This window comes from Arachis hypogaea, chromosome 17, assembly GCF_003086295.3.
Source record: "Arachis hypogaea cultivar Tifrunner chromosome 17, arahy.Tifrunner.gnm2.J5K5, whole genome shotgun sequence".
NCBI classification, from domain to species: Eukaryota; Viridiplantae; Streptophyta; class Magnoliopsida; order Fabales; family Fabaceae; genus Arachis; species Arachis hypogaea.
The window spans coordinates 31,604,668-31,630,757 of record NC_092052.1 but is presented as its reverse complement, the minus strand read 5'-3'; the positions used below and the strand labels follow the sequence as shown (position 1 = coordinate 31,630,757).

General features: G+C 34.9%; 2 protein-coding genes and 1 long non-coding RNA gene across 7 annotated transcripts; 2 read left to right on the top strand and 1 right to left on the bottom strand.

Moving 5' to 3' along the window:
• The first annotated feature begins 11,178 nt into the window (after positions 1-11,178).
• Positions 11,179-20,142, top strand: LOC112764888 (uncharacterized). 4 transcript variants are annotated; one of them, XM_072222683.1, is made up of 6 exons: positions 11,179-11,901; positions 12,708-13,728; positions 13,802-13,858; positions 14,346-14,430; positions 14,888-15,071; positions 16,172-20,142. In XM_072222683.1, the coding sequence occupies exon 1, from the start codon at positions 11,436-11,438 to the stop codon at positions 11,811-11,813; it is 378 nt and encodes a 125-aa protein (XP_072078784.1). In that variant the 5' UTR covers positions 11,179-11,435; the 3' UTR covers positions 11,814-11,901; positions 12,708-13,728; positions 13,802-13,858; positions 14,346-14,430; positions 14,888-15,071; positions 16,172-20,142. The 4 variants fall into 4 exon arrangements, with proteins under 4 accessions (XP_072078784.1, XP_072078782.1, XP_072078781.1 ...); XM_072222681.1 differs by having other exon boundaries at positions 15,697-20,142; XM_072222680.1 differs by having other exon boundaries at positions 14,888-20,142.
• A 1,640-nt stretch (positions 20,143-21,782) lies between these two features.
• Positions 21,783-22,479, bottom strand: LOC112766350 (uncharacterized). The gene is made up of 2 exons (XR_003184267.3): positions 22,283-22,479; positions 21,783-22,162 (listed from the first exon to the last, which is right to left on the bottom strand). It is a non-coding gene; the product is annotated as an uncharacterized lncRNA (long non-coding RNA).
• Positions 22,324-25,709, top strand: LOC112766349 (uncharacterized). 2 transcript variants are annotated; one of them, XM_025812251.3, is made up of 4 exons: positions 22,324-22,483; positions 22,620-24,573; positions 24,647-25,032; positions 25,107-25,709. In XM_025812251.3, exons 2-4 carry the CDS (start codon positions 24,471-24,473, stop codon positions 25,329-25,331), a joined length of 714 nt encoding a protein of 237 aa, XP_025668036.1. In that variant the 5' UTR covers positions 22,324-22,483; positions 22,620-24,470; the 3' UTR covers positions 25,332-25,709. The 2 variants fall into 2 exon arrangements, with proteins under 2 accessions (XP_025668036.1, XP_025668035.1); XM_025812250.3 differs by having other exon boundaries at positions 22,344-22,483; positions 22,634-24,573.
• Positions 25,710-26,090: the final 381 nt, after the last annotated feature.

The following is a 26,090-nucleotide window of genomic DNA, read 5'->3' as shown; positions in this document are numbered from 1 at the left end:
AAAGAATGCAGGTGCAACATACCAGCGGCTAATGGACAATGTCTTCCGCAATCAAATAGGTCAGAATATGGAAATCTACATCGACGATATGGTCGCCAAGACCACCCCAGGAAGATCCCACTGCAATGACCTCAAAGAAATATTCGAGCAGATCCGAGCATATAACATGAGACTAAACCTGGAGAAATGCACCTTTGGGGTACAAGGAGGCAAGTTCCTCGGATTCATGCTGACCTCACGAGGAATCGAAGTTAATCCTGAAAAATGTGAAGCAATACTTAACATGGCAAGCCCTAGAACAATGAAAGAGGTACAACAATTAGCAGGGAGAGTAGCTGCTCTGTCACGATTCTTGCCAGCAGTATCAAGCCAATCATACCACTTCTTCCAGACAATATCAAAGATAAGAAATTCGAGTGGACAAAAGAGTGCGAGACAGCATTCACTGAGCTCAAAACCATCTTATCATCACTACCGGTGTTACAAAGACCAGATGTCGGTAAACCTTTATACTTATATTTATTCGCTTCCAATTACTCTATAAGCTCGGCTCTTGTCATTGAGACAAGGAAAATACAACAGCCAGTATACTTCGTCAGTAGAGTCATACAATCAACAGAACAAAGATATCCGAGAATAGAACAGCTGGCCTTAGCACTGGTGATAACAACAAGAAGACTCAAGCACTATTTCCAGAGCCACACAATAATCATAAGAACAAACCAACCACTAAGGCAGATACTGACAAAGCCAGAGCTGGCTGGACGACTGACCAAATGGTCTGTCGAGCTCTCCGAGTTCGATATCCAGTTCCAACCAAGGCCGGCCCTGAAAGCACAAATCCTCGTAGACTTCGTCTCTGAGTTCACACCTGACGAGCACCATCACAACAAGACCTGTGAGTTACACATTGACAGGGTATCAAGCCGAGAAGGAAGCGGGGCCGGGGTGGTCCTGAAAAAGGGAGATACGGTGATAGTCGAGCAATCCCTCCACTTCCACTTCTCGGCAAGCAACAACCAGGCCGAATATGAGGTGCTCATAGCAGGACTCAAGCTCGCCCTCAACCTCCAAGTGCATAGCCTAACAGTACACTGTGATTTCCTCCTGGTGGTCCAACAAATCCAAGGAGAATTTCAGGTAAAAGATCCCTTGCTAGAGCAGTACTAGCTTATAGCAAAGGATCTGATTTCAAAATTTAGTTCATTCATCATATTACACGTACACAAAGAAAAGAACATTAGAGCCGACATATTATCTAAACTTGCTACCACTAGGACGGAAACACAAACATCAACGTTATCACAACTTACACTTAATAGACCTAGCATTGAATTATTATCTATAACAAACATTAACCACCTCCATGACTGGAGAATACCTTTTCTAGAGTACATTAATGCAGGTATCATACCCAAAGACGAACTTAACCCACAACAATTCTGACGAAAAGCAAGTCTCTACACCAACATAGCCGGGGAGCTATACAAACGAGGTCTCTCACAGCCATTGCTAAAATGCCTAGACAACGATGAAGCAAAAGAAGTAATGGATGAAGTCCACGAGGGCGTATGTGGAAATCACATTGGAGGACGAGCTCTGGCCGCCAAGATCTCCCAAACAGAATACTATTGGCCAACCATGAAGAGGGATTGCATAACAAAAGTCAAGGCATGTGACAACTGTCAAAAGCACACCCCCGTTGCTATGACGCCAGTCGAAGTATTACACAGCATGGAGGTAAGCTGGCCTTTCCACAGATGGGGCCTCAATATCCTCGGCCCGTTTCCAGTAGCACCAGGCCAGGTAAAATTTCTTTTAGTATCAATAGACTATTTTTCAAAATGGATAGAAGCACAACCACTAGCAAGAATAACCGCTGAAAAGGTACGATCTTTCATATGGAAAAACATCATATGCCGATTTGGAATACCGAAGGAAATAATATCGGACAATGGTAGACAGTTTACAGATAACAAACTCGCATCATTTCTAAATAACTTTAGCATACAACATCGTTTTAGCTCGGTCGAACATCCACAGACAAATGGGCAGGCCGAAGCTGCTAACCGAGTAATATTGCAAGTAATAAAGAAAAAGCTTAATAAAGCTAAAGGAGAATGGGCGGAGCTCATCGCAGAAATATTATGGAGCTACAACACAACAGTACAATCCACCACGGGCGAAACGCCCTTCAAACTAGTCTATGGGTCGGAAGCATTAATCCCTGTAGAGGTCGGTGTTCCCACCTTACGAATCGAGCTATACGACAAACAACACAATTCAAACACGAGAAACGCCGAGCTTGATCTAGCTGAGGAGGACAGAGAAATCACTGCCATTAAACAGAGATCTAAGAAACAATTGGCAGAAAGAAAACACAATAAGAGAGTTGTGCCGAGGATATTCAACGAGGCGATTTAGTCTTCAGACGAACAGAAGAGGCCATATGACCTCCTTCGCATGGAAAGCTCGCCGCAAACTGGGAGGGACCATTCCGAATATCCAAAGTGCTCGGAATGGGGGCTTACCAGCTCCAAACACTACAAGGTAACCCAGTTTCAGGAAATTGGAATATTTCTTTGCTAAAGTTGTATAGATCATGAATTATACATTTTGCGGATGAAGGTACTCTTTTTCCCCCTTAAAGGTTTTCTCCCAAAAGAAAGGGTTTTACCTAAAGAGGGTTTTAACGAGGCCGGACGCCCAAATTATCAAATTATGAAATCAGACTGACACGTATATCAATCTGAGTCCTATTTTCTATCTTCATCTTATTTTATTTTCAAATGCAAAAAACATACAACTACGCATTATATATAGTCAAAACAGAAAACATCACCAAATCGTCCCAACATCAGTCTATTAGAGCAAAACATGCTTAAGTTCAAAACACCCAATCGAAAAACCAGTAATAATTAGCAGTCAAAAGTTAACCGATTAGCTAAAACACAAAGTCACCAAAATACAACAAAAGGGAACACATGCCCAAAACAAACAATCTACATATCAGAAATCAAGTAGGAGGGATATTTTCACCATGATCCTCCACAGTACCATCCACCACCAATTTCCCACCGACCACTATCTTGGTCATGTCGAGACGATCACAATCGAACTCCGGGGCCAACACAGCGATTTGGCTAACAGCACGCTCAAAGTAATAAGAAAACATCTCCATCCCATTTTCTTCCAGTTCATGAACCCTAGAAGTAAGCTGACCTTTGGCAACATTGGTGTCTTTGACCTCGGCTTGCAACAGCCGGATCTGTTCCCGCAAACGACCAACTTCCTCCTCGGATTCTTTCATTTTGGCTGTAGCATTTATAACAACGTCGTCCTTCTCTTTCGCAGACTTCTCCAGTTCAGCAATTCTCTCCTTATAAGTCCTCTCCAATTCAACAATCCTATCCACAGCCACCTGGTGCTCGGCACCAATAAGTTCAGTCGTCCGACCAGCACACATTAGTCGCAAAGCAACAATCTACGAAACACCAACCACATAAACTCGGTCAAAATGAAGACAAACAGAACAAACAAAAGAAGCTGAGAGCAGAGTATTAACCTGAATGAACTTCCCTAAACTCTCTACCCCAATCCGGCGAGTCATGAGCATATCACCAGGATATTGAGACACCCTGTCGGAAAGCTCGGCAAAGGGGAATTGATCGCTCCACAACGAATGAGAGCTGGTACCGGGAATAAATCCATGCAACCTCTTTTGTCTATCAAACGCAGATTTACCAGCTCCAACAGCTTCTCTATCACCTTCATAAATCACTTCCACAGATTTCTCAGCATCATCCCTCTTCCTCTTGAAAGAAGACACTGGCTGAGCAACAGACTGAGTGGCGTCCCCACCACCTTCCTTCACAACTTCAGAGGCATCAGTAGCCTTTTCCTTCTTCTTCTTAAGGAAGGACTGAAAATGTGACGGGTCGAGGAGAGGAACTCGTCCACCTGCACAGGGCAACAAAAGTCAGATTAAACCTAACATATGAAGAAACAAAAACAAAAAGCCAGACATTACCTATGTAGGCCTTCAAACCCTCACTATCACCTGAATCGTGATATTGAAGAACATCGGGGATAGACAAACACTCCCCATCAGCAAAACACTCTACTAAAAAATATAACACCCTCTCTTCCTCTTCACTCCGTTCAACAGCCTCAAGAATCTGACACGGCTCCGAACACCAATAGAGAGGAAATCTCTCTATCATCTCGTCGTCCAGATAAAATGGATACTTAGCCTCGACTGACCGCACTTTCACAAATAAGGACTTAAAATTCCTAAAAGAGGATTTATAAAGAAGGAAAATGGAACGTCCAGTGAAACTGCTCAAACATACCCACAACCCCCTCCGCACCCCTTTTGACTGGAATAATGAGAAGAATACAGAAAGAGAACAAGGAAAAGACAGAAACTCCATTAAACATTGAAAAGCACGAAAAAACGCCCAAGAATTTGGGTGTAACTGAGAAGGCGCGCAATTCAGTTGAGTCAACACATCACACTCAAACAGCGAGAAAAGAAGCTTCACACCAAGTTCAAAAAAGCAAGGCGTATACATATAAAAGTACTTCCAGTCACCCCTTCTCTCGAAAACCCTATCGTCATTAGAACAGTAAAGTAGCTCGACACCCACACCTTCCCTTACCACCCGCAAGCCCTCGAGTTCACGCATGGACTCAACATCAATGTACGACGAAGACCGAGTCTTGACGTCATCATGAACCCAATGATATGGGTTATCTTTCTTCCCTTCAACAGCCGTTTTCTTATCTTTCTCTTTCGCCATTTCAAAAGAAAAACAATAGTAAAATTAGAAAGGGAACTAACCTTTAGAAGTTATAATGCAGCTTAAACAGGCAGAATGCGAAGAAGCAAAATGTCAATTCCAAGTCAAAAATGGGATATTATTACAAAGCCAACTAAACTTAGTGGGCACACTAAAAGATAACCGTTAAAGACATCGAAAACCGAAAGAAATGAAGGGACGCATTAATGCCAGCACATTCTACAACACAGAAAACTCCTTGACTTCCTTGCAACCAATATCTCTTCTTCAACACCAAAGGGGGCCCAAAAAAAACTAACTACAAAATGAAGAAACTGGCTAATTCTTACAGAAGGACAAACACATAAAGCTTGCCTGCCACTTGAGGCACAGAGCCAGACAAGCTTGGGGGCAATGACGTGTACCCCAAGAAGCTCGGTAACAAATCCCACTATCCTAACCGACCACAAAATCCGAGAACAAGCAAGCTGAACAAAAACCACAACCTGATCGCAATCACGCACAAGTCAAATATCATCTCCCAGCCGTTACCAACAACAATGGAACTTACTATCTAAACCGATAATATCGGAACAAACAAACAGAAGATAACACTACGCTCATCTATAAAACGAAACCAAATATCTCAGAGGAAGTTAGGTCACAAATACACCCTCATTCATTTACTCACATTTAAATTCTTAAACACTCTTCTAACTTGAGGGTCGGAGTGCTTTTTGCAGGTGCTCCCGCCGCTGTGTTTCGCAGCGCCGAGATTAATCTTGAAGGCTGTCTTTCGGATGACTTATAGCTCACCCAAGGCCAAGCAGTCTCATCGGGAGCTATATACTTCGGCTGAATCAGAACGGAACAAATACAATATATAAAATTATTTATTTATTTATTTATTTATTATATTATATTAAAATATTTTTTAAATAATTTTTTTAAAAAAATATATAAATTATAATTTCTTAGAAGAAAAAAATGTGCTCTAAATCATGATCACAAAAAATTATACAAAAGGTCCAAATCCATAACCGCTCAGCTCCCTTGTAACTCGAAACTCTACAAAGACTCAACCAGTGAAAGGTCCAACCAGTTAAAGGTCCATCCTACACCAACATATATTCGTGTTCACATCAACTCTCTTTCTCTTAATATCAGTCCTTCACATATTTTACATTAAATTTCATCGGTGTAAAGGGATGAAAGATTTTTTTTTCACTAGGATATCTATTAGGTTGAAAGTTCAATGACTAATTCTTCTAATATTGTAAAGATATAAAGTGGGCGACCCTCCCAAATAAATAAATCTAATTCTTATCTTCCAATGAATATCGAATTCGGAAGAAATGATTAAGAGACACAAATCTTCCTCCATTTATACCAACTTGTGTTGGTAGACTAAACTTTCAATAAAGTACAATGACTTATCAAAATCATTTCCAATAAATTGAATTACTTTCGGACTTTAAGTGACTCTAGCCATAAAATTAAAATTTATAAACTATTTTTAGGTTGTGTTTAAACTTTAACCCTATGAAATTTTGGGACAATTCATGTAAATAAATTGTTTCACCTTCAAAATTACGCAAATGCATTGTTTCCAAAACGAAGACGCAAATGCATTGTTTCACCTATCTATAAAAATTGCTACTGGCAGTAGCAGTTTACACAAACACAGAATCTGCTGCTGCCAACCGCGGATTATGTTGAGTTGTGGCAGCATGAAAACCGCTCTTGTCTGCCGTGGTTTCTGCATTATAATGGTTGGTCATAAATCGCTATTGCCCAGCAACGGTTTATGTGCATTGGAGCTTGTGAGTAAATCGCTAGAGGCTATAGCGGTTTACGTAGATAGTGGCTGCCTATATAAACCGTTGAAGGTAACTGCGGATTACTCATTTGGAGTGTTTTTGAGGTTGGTTAGAGAGAGAAAATTTTAGAGAGAGGTCAGAGCAACTTGAGAGCGGGTCCGAGGTATCTGAGTGCCGACCTCCGGTAGGATATCATGGGAGATAAAAGGAGCTTGTACCGACTGAACGGTGTTGCACATATTGCCGGTGTCGTTGGTGACGAGGTAAGTTAAAATTTTTTTTTGTTAGCATTAGCATTTGTTAATTAGAAAAATGGTATGTAAGGTAGAGGAACTAGAATTTATAGATTAATCCTTATAGTTTGAAATTAGGCTTGTCATGTTAGGATGTTAGTTTAGTCGGTTTGAGTACCATTTTTTTTTTTCGTTAATTTCCAAATATGATTAAGTAAATGAATTTAGTTCCCTTCAATGAATATTATTGTATGTGTTGTTGGTTTATTTTATGGAATTCTTATTGTTTAGGCTCAGATGAGTCTTTTTTTTATGATCCGTTCGTTTTTTATTTTTTACAATTATTTTCTGGAACATTGTTTGTTTTAAATTCACAAAGTTTTATAGTTGTGCTTGTTATTTATTTTATGTTGGGTTATTATATTTTTATGATATGAAGGGTTGTATTCGCTATTATTCTATTTTTATATTTTTATATTGTGGCTGTTATTTATTCTATAGTGTTATGTTATATTTACTATTGTATAATGTTTTTAAGATATTTGTTATCATCAGATTGGGGAATTTGTTGTGGATAGTAGAATTTAATTGTTTTTTTATCTATCTTTCATGTTCTGTGCAGCCAACTAGGTGTATATACAGTGTGAGACGGCAACAAATATGCCCATGCATAAAAAGGATTATCCCATATTTAGAGAGGGCTGAATTGTACCATTTGGCTAGGCTAAACAGCCACCGATTCTGGTTGGATGAGCCATTGGATTGTACTACAGCCTCTAGCGATTTACTCACGAGCCCCAACACATATAAACCGCTACTGACAGTAGCGGTTTATGACTAACCATAATCATGCAGAAACTGCGACAGGCAAGAGAGGTTTCCATACTGCCACAACTCAATGTAATCCGCGATTAGCAGCAGCGGATTCTGTGTTTTTGTAAACTGCTACTGTCAGTAGCAGTTTTCATAAATAGATGAAACAATGCATTTGCGTCTTCGTTTTGGAAACAATGCATTTGCGTAATTTTAAAGGTGAAACAATTTATTTACGTGAATTGCCCGAAATTTTGAGAATTTTTATTTTCAAATTAAGCTTTTTAATGTGAATAAATTGATAAAATAAAAATAGAAATTTCATCACATTTAAATTAAGATAGAAGAATTTATATAATAAAAATTATAAATTTAATAATGATTGTTTTTTTATTTTATTATTTTTATTTTAAAAACTTTTTTTCTTAATTTTTCATTTTTTTTCTTCTTTCATATTTATTTATGGTATTTTGTATTTTTCAGTTGTTTATATATTAATATATGAGAAAATCAAGAAGGTCAGTACTTTTATTAAAATTTGGCCCGCACTTAGTCAGCAAAAGAAAAATGAATTATTCTCCATCATTAAATGAAGTTTCACACTATTAAAAATATTATTGATGACTAATTGATGGCTACAAATCACAAAATCTGTTGGCCTCCTAACACTCCTCTTAATATATAACTATGCTATATATATATTAAAATCGGTCTTTAATATAAACTATATATTAAAATATAAAATATATATATTTAAAATAAGTTAAAATATCACATATATTGATACATAAATATATTTATTAATTTTAGTGTTTAATTTTAGGTTAAATTACATAGTTGGTCCTATATTTTTAGTGACATTGCAAATTGGTCCCTACACTTTAAAAGTTTATAATTAGATTTCTAAAGAGAATTAAAATTTGCAATTTATTCCCACGGTTCAAAAAGTATTTGATTTAACAGAATATTATCAGCGTATTTTCTATTTTAAACATGTGAGCTGCACATATTTAACAATAAGGACCAATTTACAATTTTAGTGAAAGTATTGGGACCAACCGTGTAATTTAACCATTTGAAAATGACCAAAAACTCCTTATGCTATCTGAACCCATCTCGCCCCTCCTTATTTCTCTCACTCTCACTTTCTCATTTTCCAAAATGACACCCTAATCTCAGCGCCCTCTGTCTCTTACCACAGCTCACCATCGCCGTGTCTCTTGCCTTTGTCACTGCACCGGATCCACTGCTAAATTGAGTTGTATTTTTATGTTAATTTGTTGTTATTTTTTTTAGACATTAAATTATTCACTTTGAGCATGTTTGAGATTGAAATTATTCTATTCTATTTATTGGTGTTCAATATTGGGATTGGAAGAGAAGAAAAAGTCGCCAGATGAGAGAGGCGAGATGAAAGAAGGAGGAGAGACTCGACTCGTGAGCACAAATGCAGTGGATCCGGCGCGGTGACGGTGAACTGAGGTGAGAGATAGAGAGCGCTGGGGTTGGAGTGTCATTTTGAAAAGTGAGAAAATGAGAGTGAGAAAGTTGGGGAGGGGCGATGTGGGTTCAGATAGCCTAAGAAGTTTTTAGTCATTTTCAAATGGTTAAATTACACGGTTGGACCCATACTTTTACTAAAATTGTAATATTGTCAAACATGTGCATCTTACATGTTTAAAATAGAAAATATTCTAAGAATATTCCGTTAAATTAAACACTTTTTAAATAGTGGGGACTAAATTATAAATTTTAATTCTTTTTAGAGACCTAATTATAAATTTTTAAATTGTAGAGACTAATTTATATTTTACTAAAAGTGTAGAGATCAACGGTGTAATTTAATGTTAATTTTAATGTAGTTCCATTTTACATTATGCGTTGAGCAATTATTTTATTAAACACTTTTATTTTACTTTCTTCTGATAATAGTGAAATACATTAAATAAAATATTTTATAATATTCATCATAAATTTTCAAATAGTATACCGTTAAAACAAAAGAAGACTAACAAAAATTCAGTAGAAGTATTATAAATCACATGGAGTAATAAAAAAAATTGTGAATATCCATCCTGACTCTGAATAATTTTTTTAAAGAACAACGGAAGTTTTAGCCAAAAAAAATATCTTTTTTTTATTTTTTATTTTTAATTTTGTAAGATTGATTAGTTCTTTTATTAATAATATTTCTCTTAAATTAAAGAAATGTGTGTACGTGATATATTTAAGATAATTGTCAAGATCGTTTAAATTTTTTTTTTATTTTTTATTTGTTACATTTTTTATATATATTAGCTAAATTTATTAGATAAAAATTGAAAAATATTAGTAATTTTAATTTTTTTTACTTATAGAAATTGAATAGAAGATATACATATTAATAAAAATAACAATGCTAATTGTTATCATTAGTCTTACATATTTATTATTAGTTATTCTAAAATATTGAAATTTAAATCTTTGATGTTATATATATGTGAATAGTTGAGATAAATATCCTTATTTATTATATCTATTTTAGATACAATATTGTGTCAGCAGTTTATCAAATAAATCAATAATTTAATGTATAGTATAGATATATTTCGTTAATCTAAAGAAAAAATATTGTCAAATGGACTAATTAGTTTGACGGAAATCAAATTCAAGGGCTGAAATTAATTTTTTTCTTGAGTATTTTAATAATTCTTGGAGTAATTGTCAGAACTGTTTAGATTTTTTTCCTAAAAAAAATTATTCTTAACATAGTTTATATAGTTCTATTGGTAACTTTTTTTTAATTGAAAAATTATAATATTAATATTTAGTATAATTTTTAAAATTAATTTGTAATTTTTTAAAAAAATTATTTAAAATATTTATAGATAAAATAAAAAAAATTATAATAATTTTTTAATTATTTTTTAAATAAATATTTTGTGACTAAAAAATTGAATTATAAAATTAAAATAATTTATTTATAGATTATTTTTAATATAAGTTTTTATATTTAAATTTTTTAAAAAAAATTAATTAAATTATTTATTCAACTTATCTCTTATTCTTATGTGCCAAAAATAAAAAATTATATCCATTCAAACCACCAGAATAAAGATAACAAATATTCCTTTATGTAAGCAGAACTAGAAGATAAGAATCTTTCTATAAGAAAAGAAATTGTCCTGCTTAAAGAAGAGACTTATGCGGCTATGCAACACTAATATGTAGCTTTTGTTGATAAAGATGAAAAGTTTATTTATAATTAAGTTCAATTTAAGTAAATAGTTTAATTAAATTTTTTTTAAAGATAATTTAAATAATAAATATTTATATTAAAAATAATTTATAAATAAATTATTTTATATTTAATATTTTAATTTTAAAAATTATATTAAACATTAATATTATTATTTTTATAAATTAAAACTAAAAAAAATAACTTTTAAAATTTTTAAACGGATCTTAAAATTAATAAAGCAATTAATTATTTTTACGATAATAATTAATGATTATTTTACTATTTTTTTCTCAAAAGAAAAAAAAGGAAAAAGGAAAGGAACGGACCTTTCTCTTCGTTGTCATTTGTCGTCTCGAAGTCTCCTCTCTTTTTCTTCTCCAAGAACTCAAATTTCCCCAATTAGCCAATTAGGGTTAATTTCAGTCTTAATCTCCATCTCAATCTCAATCTCACGCCCTTCTTCCAGCCACCACCATCTTGAACCTTCTCCGGGATCTCGAAATTTAACCCAACGAGTCCTCGGTTCCTTCACGGTGAGCCGTTGTAGCTCGTAATTCAATTTAACCCCATGCCGAAATCCGTTTTATACATCCTCTTCTTCTCTCTATGCATCGTCTTCTCCGTCGCAACATCCGCCGAGTCCGAAGGGAAATCCTCCTCTGTCATCAGGCTGCCGTCGCAGTCCGCCGGACTTTGCGCCGGAACTCCATCGCCGTCCTCTTGCCCCGCTAAGTGCTTCCGTACCGATCCTGTCTGCGGCGCCGACGGCGTCACCTACTGGTGCGGATGCGCCGAGGCGGCTTGTGCCGGCGCCGAAGTTGCCAAGTTAGGGTTCTGCGAAGTCGGAAGTGGTGGATCTGCAGCGCTACCCGGTCAGGCATTACTCTTGTTACACATTGTGTGGCTAATTGTGTTAGGGTTTTCAATGTTGTTTGGCCTATTCTAGTTCACGAGGATTCTGGATTTTGTTCTTCGATTTTGAGTTGCGGACGCCATGCCAATTTAGTTTTCTGAAGATTTTCAGCATTGATTTGGTAGGTTTTGATCTATTCCAGCAGTGTATATTTGGTATTAATTTGTTACTTAAATTGATTTCTTAAATTTCTTTACACTGTGAATATGAATATATCTTGGGAATGGTATGTAATTATTGCAATTCAAAGAAAATCTATAGAGGACTAAATTGATATCAGCGGGTGTCATTTTTAGGGTAATTTGATTCTTTTTATTATTCGGAAGAGGGATTCTGATGGTGGTGTGTTGTAGTATGCATTGTGGCAGCTTAATGCATTCATAGAGGGATTTCGAGTTTTGTTGATTGAGGATTCAACATATTATTGTACTCATTATTCTTCTTGTATTTGTATACTTTAATACAATGATGTTATTCAATACATTCTTGAGTGTTTATTGTGTTGTTTTAAAACTGTAATTATACTTAAAAGATGTTGTACTTCAATTCATTACATTTATGTTCTTTCCTTACGATTTTGGAATTCCAAAGTATGTTGTTCAAGTGGAATTTGAGCACCACTTGAGGGCACTGCTGCAGATGATTTTTTCTTATCAATCTTAACCAAGACAGGCTAGACACACAAATTATGAAAAATGAGAAATGTATGCAAATTACATGTAATGGTTGACCAGATCACCTTAATTGGTCATGGTCAAAGTGAAAGAATATTGCTGTGGGAATTGGTATTTCTAGGATGTTGTAAAATTTGAATTTCCATTTATATGCATCTTCCATTTATATGAATTTCCAAAATTTATAATAGAAAAGCTCTATTCACTATTAACACTATTTTGTACCTTTGATTTTAATGTACACTAATCTCAGTTAAATCTGGGAATCAAACTCGGATACGAACTTTAAAAAGATAACAGAATTGCCACTTATATCCGGCCTCGTCCACGAAAGTAGATTTGTTCAATGCCATATGATTCAAGCAACTACCAACAAAAGTGGAATTGATGGTAATGCCCAATACAATTTCCCAAGGGATGGATATCATTTCGTGGCCATGATAATTTCCATGCATTGCGTTATGAAATTAATATTTTTATGTACTTAAATAGGTATGCATCACGGTGTCGGTGTGGTGTAATTATGCTTAGATGCTTAATTATGTGTTAAAACGGTGGTTTAGTTATGTTCTGCATGTTAGGCATATACATGTTACACAAACGGAGGTTGATGCATTAATTATCTTCCATTGACCATTGTGCATTGCATTCTCTATATCTCTATCTCTATATCTAATGAACGAGAAGGATTGTGTTCAACAATTCTCTCCTTGGTTCTACTATATTCAGACAAGATGCTTTAGTTGAGTGGGAATCTTCTTCCAAAAAAATTTTGAATTTCAAATTAATCCTTTAAATATCTTGTTTTCCCATATTTTGTTTGTTCCTCCATTCAATTCCTGAAACAGAGAATTGGTCCGTCTCACTCACACTCGCTCGTGATATTTCGATCACTGTTTTTCTGCATACATTCCAGTCAGTGCTGGGCGTGCGTGTCGCTCTTGGTCCTGATCGTGACGACTTTAGTGGCACTGATAACTGGGATGCCGAACTCTTCTTCTGGAAGAAACCGTCGGATTCGAGCACAATGGAAGCTGCTTTTTTTTTTCGTTGTACCCTTAACTGATGTGCTACAGTTCTGATTTGAGGGTTTCTCCTCTGAACAATACTTCTGAACAATACTTTGCTGTAAACATAGCCTTTCAATTTTCTCAGCTCTTTTCTTCTAACAAGTAACAACCAACAATGGCTTCAACGGCAGCGTCTTCTTCTAGCACCTTCTACACCAACCTCAAGTTTTACACCAAATCCAACAACAGCAACTTAAACTGAAGGTACACTTTGTTATGAATTTAATTACCTATTTTCTGAAATTTCTAAAGTTGAAATCTTTTTACCATTTTGAAGGGAACTCATATTGAGAAGCAATGAAATAGCAACTGTTGGTGCTATCTTCAATTTCAGGTAACCCCTTCTCTATGTTCTTTTTTTCCCCCTGTTTATCAGTATCACCATTGAAAGTTGTTCAATTTTTTTATATTATAATTATTTTCATGCAAATTTGGAATATCTTAGTTTAAGATTTTATATTTTTCCTTATTGCATATTTGTGCAGTGGAAAAAAACTTGATTATCTTGGAGTGCAGAAAAATTCTCCATCTTTAGCTTTGTATCCAGCAACTAAGAACTGCATATCAACGTCTGTGAATGTCACTGTCAAATTTTTTGGTGGATATATATACACAAATATAAGACTATAAATAATTTTACTTGCCTGTGATGTGTTTTGCTAAAACTATAACCAAGATTCACAATATTATCTCAAATTGCTTGGGTTGTTGACATCCATGTTGCAATTGGGGATTTAGATATATTTTTCTTTAGCAATGATAGTGATTACAAGTAGAAGATAGTTACTTGAAGTTTGTCTAAAGGCTTCTCTTGTTGATAGTGTATTAAGGTGGGATGTCAAGGTTTTGGGGCTTAGTTCGGAGTTGGAGAGGAAGGGGAAGGAAATTGGGCAGCTCACCAAGGAGGTATTTTATTTTATTTTGTTTGAGTACCGATAAAATATAAGTGAAGATAGGTAGGTAATCAGAAGTTCTATAATTCCAATGGAATGATAACTGGAATTCAAAATGAATTGAAATGTTCAATGAATGTTGGCATTGTTGTTTTGTCTAGCTGGAGTTGGATACTAACATTTTTTTTGGTTTCGTATGGAGAGTAATGGGGCACTTTCTACTGACATGAAACTCTATTCATCCTTTTGACTTTAATGCTTATGTTGTCTAGATTTAATTTCTGGGTGGCCGAATTGTGCCACTGTCAACAGCTTTTTCCTTGCTTTTATGACAAACAAAATTTGAAATTTGAAATTAGTTGAGCCTAAAATTTCCCAAAAGAGCTTTTGAATCTATCATTTGAATTTCTCTTGCTCTCATTCCTTCATTTTGTTTCTCTCATTCCACCGGGTGCTTCTACGTGATGAAGGTGGTGGACACAGATGTGGTGGTCCTCGGAAGGCTGCTCCTGCTGGTGGTCCGGCTGCTGTTGCTGTGGTGGCAGCTGAAGCTTTAAGTGGCGACTCCTGTTCATTGCTGTCTCTGATCCTGCCGTTGCTGTGACTGCATTGCGGCTGGCACCCATGGTTCTGCCTCCCATTCATCACAACCAGGTCAGTCACGTAAGCTATGAAATTTTTAATCTATATTTGAGTTGGTTTTGTTCCCCCCATTTTCGCCCTGTATTCTTTGTTATTCCAGAAGTTGTTGCATTGGCCTTTGTTTCTTCTTGATTTTTTAAATTTTAAACATGATTTTCCATTTGTTCAAATTTCTGATTTTATATATGTGTTGATAATTTGTGTTTCATTATTTTTGAATTAGGTTAAGGTCGTGTATCGTTTATTTTGATTTGAGGAAAAGGATTTGATTTTGAAAATTTTCTGTGGTGATTTGTTGGACTTCTTTGCTTTGATTTATGCCTTTGTTTGCTCTAATTTTGTATTATGGTTTGTTTCTTTCTTACATATGCAGTGTGCCTTCTCATACATTTGCTCTTTCTTTTAAAAAATTTAGAAACAATTTCATTCTTCAATTAAAATCTCTAGAAAAGGACAATCTCATTTCTATTCCCAGAATTGTTAACAGTAAAAGTCCTTTTTTTGGTTCTTTTCATATTTTACCAATCAATTCTTATGGTGATTACTTTTGACAAGGAAAAAAAGTTACTTTTGACAATAATGTTTGCTCTTATTTTGTACGATGGTTTGTTTATTTCCTGTTGATTGTGGGTTGAAGGATTTTTGACACACTGGTTTTTGCTAATCAAACTCATTGACGGTCGGATTGATGTTGTACGAAGGAAGAGAATAAAGTAATCTTTTCTCGTTGAGTTGTCCATGGTTCCTTTGAAAAGTATCCTTTGATTTATTCTCATTTTTCCTCATTGATAGTTGTAAACATTCAAGCATATCTTCTGTCGATATTTCTTTTTTGATTCTAAAAGTTCTAAACTAAACATCAAAATTTCTTTGTTTTTTGTGTGCTTTTCATTTTAAGAGGATTACTAAGTTACTTAAAGATTCAGATTAGGAATTTGGTCCCTCAAAAATAAACTTGACATGAGATTAAAAAGATTTGTGGTATTTTTAACCTTAAAATGCATATCATATTTCATCTTAGAAAGGTATTATATCTATTTGACTAAATTTGGGGTTTTAGACATAAATATACTCATTTTGTAAGGGTTTTGGACATCAAACTTTTTTTGCAGGCAGTCTCTTAGCACGTAAGGTAATCTCCTATGTTTCTCATACTGTTAATGAAGGGTCTTAGATAAATACTTTTTGCTTATCTTCATGGAAGTGTGTATTTATTTTACTTTTGGTTTTTTGGAAACTTTCTGTACTCTTTGTTGTTATTACTTTTAAAGTGTTTTGAGTTTTATTGCTTCATTGTACTAAGTAGTAGTATTACTATTTTGAAGTTGAATCATTCCAATTAAAATAAATTTAACCCTAAAAGCATGAACTACGAAATGGTAACTTAGAAGTAGGTATTTAGATAGTAATATATTAATATGTATGTTATGCTTAGGTTCGATTGATAATATGCATTTGTAGGTTACACCAAAGACAGGTTATGGTTTTGTATGTTATTGGACCTATAAAAGTAGGACTATGCTATGTGTACACTAAAATCAGCTACCAAAGTCAGCCATCAGTATAAAATACATGTTGAAATACAAATACACATTGAAAATAAATTAAATCACATATGTATTTATACACAAATATATTGGTAATTGATTGTAGTGGCTGATTTTGGTGTATAAATAGCATTTTCGATAAAAGTAATAGAAGGTTAAGGATAACTCTTTGACTTTTTGTTTCCACGAACCCATGTATTTACGGACCAAAAGCCATAACATGTTGAATGTGAAAGCCATGGTTTTATTGAATGAATAGATTCTTTGTTTTGGTGTCATTTTAAATGTGAAGGCCATGAAAATTTAGTTTTGATCATTATATATTTTTCTGCTGGTATTTTCAATATGTAATTTAAAGTATTTCAGTTTTTGTTAGAGAAAGTCAATCATGTATTTTATTACTAATTTATAGGCAAATGTGTTTTTTAAAGAAAATTCAATTGGGTGTTTTATATGTGAAAGTAAATTTGATGATTTATACTGTTTTAAATTTTAGAATATTTTTTTTGCTATAATAATTAAAAATTTTGACATTTTGATTGTTTGAGAAACGTTTGCATGAATAATGTATTTTTAAAATTTAAAATAATTAAAACAATTAATAGATAAACGTATTAGTTTTTAATTGCATATATTTTATTTTTTTTATTAATAAAACAAAGAGATCAAATAATAATTTAGCGAAATTATTAAAGTTTTGCTTAAAGAAATAACACGAATAATAAACAAAATTTTAAATTTTAAATAGTGTTCTTTTGATTGAATTTTATATCAAGGAAAAGCTCTATTTATTAAAAAATAATACATAATTGTTAAAACAATAATGAGTGAACTAATCGGGTTATATACAAATACTAGATGTTACGGTATTAGAGTATTTTCTTCAAGTAGCATTTTTTTTAAAAATTTTGTTATTTGAATATTTTCTATTCTCTATATTGTCATTCAATTATTTATCATGAAAAAGATTGTGTCTAATGAAATAAAAACAAATGAATTAAATATGTACTAAATATTAAGTTGGAATAGTTATACAAATAAAAAGAGATCATCTAAATATTGGATGAGTATAGTCTATTAATATATAGAAGAAACAATTTCAATAGTTGATTTTACTTTTATATAACAACTCATTTATTTATTTATTTAACTCTTTTTATTAGTTAAAATGTGCTTTAAAAATGACTCCAATTTTTAAATACTTACTTTTTGTAATATGATTAAATATCAATTAATTATGCTATATGTATATTAAAATTAGTTATTAGAATAAAATATATGTTGGAATATAAATACACATTAAAATTAAATTAAAATACACATATTTATACACAAATATATTAGTAATTGATTTGTTGTACAATAACATTTCTGTATATCAATAGGAGATTAATCTCTCATTCGATATAACATATAAAAATTTTTATTATTCATATATAAAATTCTTTATTCATAGATTAAAAAATTAAACTATCTAAAAAATTAAACGATGAAATAAATTTATAAAAAAATTATAAAAACAGCTCACGCTTCGCGCCGGAAACACACTAGTTGCTGAATATAATAGGACCGTAAGTCCATTATCAATTAATTTAGATACTAACTTGGAATTAGTTATTAGAAAGGAAAACGATAATTTTATTCCTATTTTCTATAATGTTTTTCTATACATAATCTTTTTATTGTATATATGCATAAATTTATAAAAAAAAAAAAGAGAAATGTTATCAAAATGGAAATAGCAATATTCATTCCTAATAGAAATTATAGCTAAGAGATGATATACTCAGCATACATATTGACTGGTAATTGTCTTGGATATTCTATTTAAAAGAATGCATCAGATACATCATACATGACATATCATTCTGTTCCGGCCCAGCCCACCAGCGATCTGGGTCCAAGCTTGAACGACTGACCCGACGGGTTGCTGGACCCGAGCCAGGAGGTGACCCGCACGTTACCCCCCTTTCAATGTGAAACCTAGACAGCTCGGAGAAGCTTTTAGAAAAGTGAGTCTGACCACCAGGGTTCCACCGAGTACAAGCCAAGTACAGACTATAAAAGAGGAGGGGTCTACCCCTCCCCAAAATACGTCATCTACCCTAACTTTAATAGCCGTCTTTTGTACGGACGTTGACTTGAGCGTTGGAGTCCTTGCAGGTGGCCCCACCACTTCGTCACCTCGTCAACTCGGAGGAGCCTGACTCCTGGAGTCCATCCAGATCCAACTTCCAGCAACCCACTCACCTTCGACACCCACCAGATTCGACCTGTTTAGGACGCGAGCAACCGATCAGAAAGTTTTCTAGATTGCTTTGCTGCTTTGGGGTACATGCAATATGCAAAAAATTAGTAGAGAGATGTTTGCATATTAGTGTCTTTTGTACTCCCGTGAGATTCATAAATTTAAAAATAGAATCTAAAAATTTTGTTCTTTGCGAATAATATTTTTTTCCTATCATTACCCTTTAGCATAATTTCTATATAGTAACACTTGGCCTCTCCCTTTCAACTACCTCAATTTGTTGCTCGTCATTGCTATTTTGTTTCTGGTCATTGCTATTTTCTGGTCTGTTTCTAATGCTGATATTGTTGGTCCTTCTGTTTCCATGGTCACTGTTCTTTGTTTTTAGTGATTGAATGTGCAGATGCTGAAACTTCTAGGTCTCAGGTTGCTGCCCCACAAGCTAATACATCTAACATATTTAAACCAAAATGTGATAATTGGATCTAATAATTTCTAGGTGTGCTAACTAGTTGTTATTCAAATTGAATATGTTGTCTATTTCAGTATTTCTTGCAGCTACAATGTGAAAATCAAACTAAATTTGTACCATCTCCTGCAATCAGACCACTCCCAATTAGGTCTCTTCCAATAAAAAACACAACCAAAAAGCCCACAAATAGAAAGACCACCAAAAGGCCTCCTGGATTTCTGGAAACTCGTTTCAAACCACCGAGATCAAATAACATCGTTATATCACCTCCTACATATACCAATATCCAGTTAAGGCCTCCTCCACCATCTACAGATCCATCTCTCCCTACTATGGCCCCCGAGACAATGCAAGGTACTAGTGTTGGCACAAACAAGAAAATTCATGCAGTTCATGCCTAATCCCAGCATGGGAGGAACATCAACTGGAGTAAGAGGGCCAGTTCCTGGTTTTAAAGACCCAACACCTAACTCAAGCAACGTATTCTCCAGTGGCAGTAGCAATTCTACCCTAACTTGTTGATGCATGTGATTTCAAGTGTTGTATTTTGCTGCTGCTTTTTTTTTTTTTTTTGATGTATAGATGTAATTGAACACTCCTACCTTTTTTGCTACTTAAACAATGGCCATTAGACCTTGAAGAAGACTTTTGATGCTTGTTACTTTTAATTTTAGTGTTGGTTTCGATTATGTAATTTTCTTGGATTATGACACAGCTTAGTTCTGTTACTAGGTAATGTGAATAATGGATTTAGTATTGTTAAAATAGTCTTCTTAGATGTTGGCTACATGTTATTGCAAGTGCTACTTTTGATATCTGATTGACTGATTCATCCTTTGTGTCTATATATGTCATTTTTTTTAATTAAAAATGGTTACATGTGTCATATTTTAAATAAAAAATGGTCACATATGTCAAATTTTAAAACAAACGTGACTATAATGGGTTAATACTCAAATTCGTCCCCGAAAGATTACGCGATCTTCATTTTTGTCCCCGAACAATTTTTTTAATCAAATTAGTCCCTTAAAGATAAAAAATAAGTCAAATCAGTCCTCTTGTCAGTTGGGCGATGACGTGACACGTTAAGTGCCACGTGGCATGATGACGTGGCATGCCACGTGGTAGGTCAACGCTACGGTCAACGTCACGTGGCAGGTCAGTGACACGTGGCACGCCATGTGGCAGGTCAGTGCCACGTGGCATGTCAGTGACACGTGGCATACCCAAGTCAACGCCATGTGTCACTTGACATGTAAAAAAGATTTTTATAGTCAAAATAGTCCTTGAAAGTCCAGAAATAAGTCATTTTCATCCCTCAAATTTTAAAAATTAGTCAAACTAGTCCTTATATAATTTTATTTTTTATTTTTTCTTCATAATATTAAATTTGAAATATTTTTTGATACTACTAATTTTAATAGAAATGTAATTGACAAACAAAACATTAGTAATTTTATCTTTTCTTCTTAAAAAATTTTTCCAATAAAATTATCTATCTCCTTTAATTCTTCTCAAAATCTCTCTTATTCTTTTCTATTCTAAAACATTTTTCTTACATACATTTTGCTGGAATATATATATATATATACTCAAAATTGAAATGTATGTATTTATTAACCTAAACAAAGTTATATGCTCGAAATCAAAATTTATATTTGTTAACCTAAACAAAGTTATACCACTATTTTTTTTCGATTACATCTTTTTTTGTCCATTATGGTATTACTTACATATAGGATGTAATGATAATAATACTTAGAGTCAAAATTTGTGAATTTTGACTCTAAGTATTACTATCATTACATCCTATATGTAAGTAATACCGTAATGGACAAAAAAAGATGTAATCGAAAAAAAATAGTGGTATAACTTTGTTTAGCTTAACATACATGTACAAGATGTCTCTGGTACGGGTTGAAGGATGTTTTATTCCAGCAAAATGTATGTAAGAAAAATGTTTTATAATAGAAAAGAATAAGAGAGATTTTGAGAAGAATTAAAGGAGAGAGATAATTTTATTGGAAAAAAATTTTAAGAAGAAAAGATACAATTACTAATGTTTTGTTTGTCAATTACATTTCTATTAAAATTAGTAGTATCAAAAAATATTTCAAATTTAATATTATGAAAAAAAATAAAAAAAAATTATATAAGGACTAGTTTGACTAATTTTTAAAATTTGAGAGATGAAAATGACTTATTTCTGGACTTTCAAGGGCTATTTTGACTATAAAAATCTTTTTTATATGTCAAGTGACACGTGGCGTTGACATGGGTATGCCACGTGTCACTGACCTGCCACGTGGCACTGACCTGCCACGTGGCGTGACATGTCATCATGCCACGTGGCACTTAACGTGCCACGTCATCGCCCAACTGACAAGAGGACTAATTTGACTTATTTTTTATCTTTCAGGGACTAATTTGATTAAAAAAATCGTTCGGGGACGATCTTTCGAGGACGAATTTGAGTATTAACCCTGACTATAATTGTCAAAGTTTTCATTCTCGTTTCATACAAACATCAACAACTACACGATTCAAAGAGAAGACAGATTCAACCCTAAATCATTATCATCTTCTATCAGAGCCCTTACTTCACTCTAAACACTAACAAGAAGTTCATGATGAAACACACTTAACAAACCCAGAAAAAGCATAACAAGCCACAGTTTCATATATTGAATTTCCGCTTTAAGCTTCCCCATTTTCGTCACAATCTTCTTCTTTGTCTCATTATTATCGCTTCATCTGAATTCTCTCAGTTAAGTAGTAGCTTCAACCTCGTCCTTTTTTTGCCCCCATTAGTGTTCTGACCAAACACACCAACCACCTTCAATATCATCAACCCAGACAAAATATTGACAGTTATTTGTGTGCGAATACATAAATTTCTTCAATGTAACTCACAGAAACTCAAAACCCATTAAAAAAATTCAGACCTAATGCATACCGCTCATAAAGGACAACAGATGAACCATCTCCCAGGATTGTTCATAGTGTCAGATTCCAACATCACCACATTGAGTCCACAATTACTTCATCACATCCTTCCTTCTGAAATTGGAAGCTACAAAATCACTACTACTCCCAATCGAAGTAACATGGTTCAATCGTTGCCTTGCCGTACCTTGTATTATCTTTTCTCCTCCAGGTTAGGTGTCTAATTTGTTAAATAGGATTTTTCAATCTGGTTGCTGAACAAGATGATATAGCAGCAACACATTTGGGGATTTAGGATTTATTTTATTTTTAATTTTTTAAAATTGTTTAATCTATTTATTTAATAGAATTGTCATGTCAGAGTGCTATCTTGGACACTAACAAGACAACTAGGATGGATCACTAACCCCGTTATCCAACAATGGACGTTTGGTTAGATTCGACTAACGGGAGTTATCTTTTGTGAGTATAAATTACTTTTAAATTTTTTTTATGGTGAATTTTATCGGCGTTCAATCTTTTGTGGTTAGATTTGATACTTTAGTTGAATATTTTCTTTTGTTTTTTGTGTATGTAATGTATAATATTGTCCAAGTTAAGAATTGCTAAACATAATTTACTATTTTATCTTAATTAAATTAGGAAAAACATATTGTAATTGTTCCGTGCGTATAGGGCCGAGGTATAGTGGCTCCTTTTGCCTGGTGTTATGCTCAGGTGGGAGAGGTATACGTCGGCTAGGTTGGAACACCGCGGCGGGAGCACCTGCAAAAAGGACTCCGACGCTCAAATAAGAATGTGAGTTATAAGAAAATAAGAGGAGTAAATCAGAGTGAGTTCTGTGACCTGACTTTCTCTAAGGTTATTCATGTGTTTATATAGGCGTTGTTAGTATGTTCGGTTATCGCATTTTGCGTGATTCTCCGTAACTTCCGTGGTTATGATGATAACGTTTTGAAGTGTTGGTTACTTTCCGAGCTTATCTGAGTTCATCCTGATTTGGTGGGTTTGTTATTAAGTGGCGTCCTTATCCGAGATATATGCTCGGTTTGGAGGCCGAGGTATACGCTACATATCATAGCCCCCAAGCTTGCTTTGTTGTAAGAAAACAAAGGCGAGCTTTTGAGTTTTACCTCGGCCGAGAATTTTTCTTCTGAGGGTAGTGCTGTCCCCCGAGCTTGCCTTGGTTTTCGTTGGGAATGTGAATTTGTGGCATTTAATTAGCGCTTCATTTCCCGTGCTAGAAATGATTGATGTGCAACTCGTGGCCCATTTTTCGAAGGAATTTGCAACCGTTGGATGTTGATGTAATAAATGGATGGTTGAGATTGAGGCGGTTATGAATGAATGTAAAAAGAAAATTGTTTCAGTTTCCCTTTTGTTTTTATTACCTGGCCTGTTTTGGGGAGCCCCTAGTTTAACTTTTTTGCTTCTTCACTCTAAGCATTTTTTGGAGAAAAAGATGAGTAGCAAAGGTAGGTTTTGACATCTTCTGGTTTGTTCCTTTTCTTTTCTGTTGTTATTGTTTTGCTATTTCCTTATAATGGAAAAGGGTAAGACTGTTGTGGCGGATGACGATCCTTGTAGCTGGGTAAACGAGCAGGTGAGGTGTTGTGTATCTCAGTTTTGTGATACCGAGTCGGTGAAGGCGTTGGGGTCTAATGTGTGGGTTAGGGATGGGCAGAATGTGAGAGTAGAGTTTTTGCCTTGTAGTAAGGATGATCGTGTATGTGAGAGAGTTGATGGGTGGTCTTACTTTTACTGTTATTCATGTTTGTTTACTGAGCTCGGGGTTCGTCTTCCTTTTACTGACTTTGAATGTGGTGTTTTGTTTTGGCTGAACTGTGCACCGTCCCAATTGCACCCTAACTCATGGGGTTTTGTTAGAGCTTTTGAGAATTTAATGGACCTCCTGGAGTGCCCTCCTTCCCTTGCAGTCTTCTTTTCTTTGTTTCAGACTAAAGGTGTTAGACGTGGTGTGTGGATAAACCTTAGTAGCCATCCTCGCCGTGCTGTCTTTTCCCTTTATAAGTCATCTTTTAAGGATTTCAAGACAATGTTTGTAAAAATTAGGAGTGTGGAGGAGGAGTTTCCTTTTTTACCTAAATGAGTTTTTGGAGGAGAAGTTCCCAGTTTCTTGGTCTCCCGATCCTGTTCAGGTTCTTGATGTAGATGATAGGGTGTCTGATGAGAGTATTATGTTGGAGTTTTTATTAGAGGTGTCAGAATCAGCAGGGCTGTTGTCTGTTGCGGAATTGTTAAAGTGGGATACTGATAAGGAAAGCGTGTTGGATTACCTAGGTAATTCACTTTGATGAATGCTCTTTGGTGCTGTTATGTAGTTCTGTCTGACGTGTTTGTTGTTTTTTTTCAGCTGAGAAGGCGCCAACCATAACCACTGCTGGATTGAAGTCCTTTTTCAGTCAGAGGAAGAAGGCAGAGAAGGAAGGGTCGACGAACATTAAAAAGGATGGTGTTGCTGTTCCCTCCGAGGTGAATCCTCGGCAAAAAAGAAAGAGGGCCAAGAAGGAGGCCGAGCTTGCTGAGAGCAAAGAGGGGGATTCGCCTATTTTGCCAATCGTCGAGGCTGCTTATGAATCTCAAAAACGGCTTCATGCTTACCGTGAGGATGATAATATGAGATTGTTGTGGTCGAGGTTTTTTCCGTTTGCTACCCTCACCGATGAGCTGTGTCGTTTTCCTGAGGACTCAAAAATGATTAACGAGGTTGGGCGAGCTGGCATTAGTCGCTTTCTTCAGGTATTTTACAGTTATTTTGGTTTTTTGAGGTTATTTCTTTTCCCTATTATATAACTGTTGCCTTATGTCCATAGGTTGTGGGTGCCCGGATAGTTGCTGTGGGAAGGGCTCAAGAGCTTGCTATTGAGACTGAGGAAAAAGAGTCTCTGAATATTGCTGAATTGTCTGCTTCTCTTCAAGAGAAAGAGAAAACAATTGTTGAGCTGTCTTCATCTTTGAAGCAAAAAGGGATTGAGTTGGATGAAGAAAAAAAGACTTCACTCGTTGGTTTTGGAAGAGGTTGGTACTTTGAAGTCTGAGAATGGTCGACTTGCAGCTCGTGTAAAGGAGCTAGAGGGTGAAGTGTATGAGGGTTTTGTCCAGGGTTTCGAACGGGCTGCCGCACAGGTTCGTGTTTTGTTCCCTGATGTTGATGTCAACAAGTTGGATGCTACGAAGCTCATTGTAAATGGGGAGTTGATAGATGATGAAGCTGAGAAAGAGAGTGACAGCTCTAGTATAGGAGATAAAATAGAATGAGGACCCTTTTTATGAATTTTGTTTTGTTATGTCATTTTGAAAGATTGTTAGATTCTGACTCTGGTCTCTGGTTTGTTAAGACTTTCCGAGTATAAAGCTCGGCTCTGTTTTTTGTTTTGATATGCATATCTATGTGAATTTGTTTAGAGTCTTTTGCGTAACTGAGTTAGCCGTTTGTTTGGGCTTTGTTTTTCTAAATGGATTTCTACGCGAAAATAAAAAAGGATAAGTACGAAAAACCGATTGTAAGAAGTTTGTATATGTATTGTGGATAGTCGCTTTAAAAAGGTTTGACATGGCGTCTGGCCTCGTTAAAACCCTTTGAGTAAAACTCTGTTTGGGATAAAACCTCAAATGGGAAAAAGAGTACCTTCATCTGCTTTGGATACATTATGATAGATATTTCCTCAAGGAGGATATATTCCAGTTTCCTGATACTGGTTCCCTTGACAGTGTCTCCAATTGGTATGCTCCTTTGCTGAGTACTTTGTTGATTCGAAATGGTCCCTCCCAGTTTGCTGTTAGCTTTCCGTGGGCTT

Coding starts and splice junctions, on each gene's coding strand:
- LOC112764888 (XM_072222682.1), top strand. CDS start 11,436: ATGCCGAAATCCGTTTTATACATCCTCTTCTTCTCTCTATGCATCGTC.
- LOC112766349 (XM_025812251.3), top strand. CDS start 24,471: ATGTTGGAGTTTTTATTAGAGGTGTCAGAATCAGCAGGGCTGTTGTCT. Junction 24,574..24,646: donor AAGCGTGTTGGATTACCTAG/GTAATTCACTTT, acceptor GTTTTTTTTCAG/CTGAGAAGGCGCCAACCATA. Junction 25,033..25,106: donor GCATTAGTCGCTTTCTTCAG/GTATTTTACAGT, acceptor TTATGTCCATAG/GTTGTGGGTGCCCGGATAGT.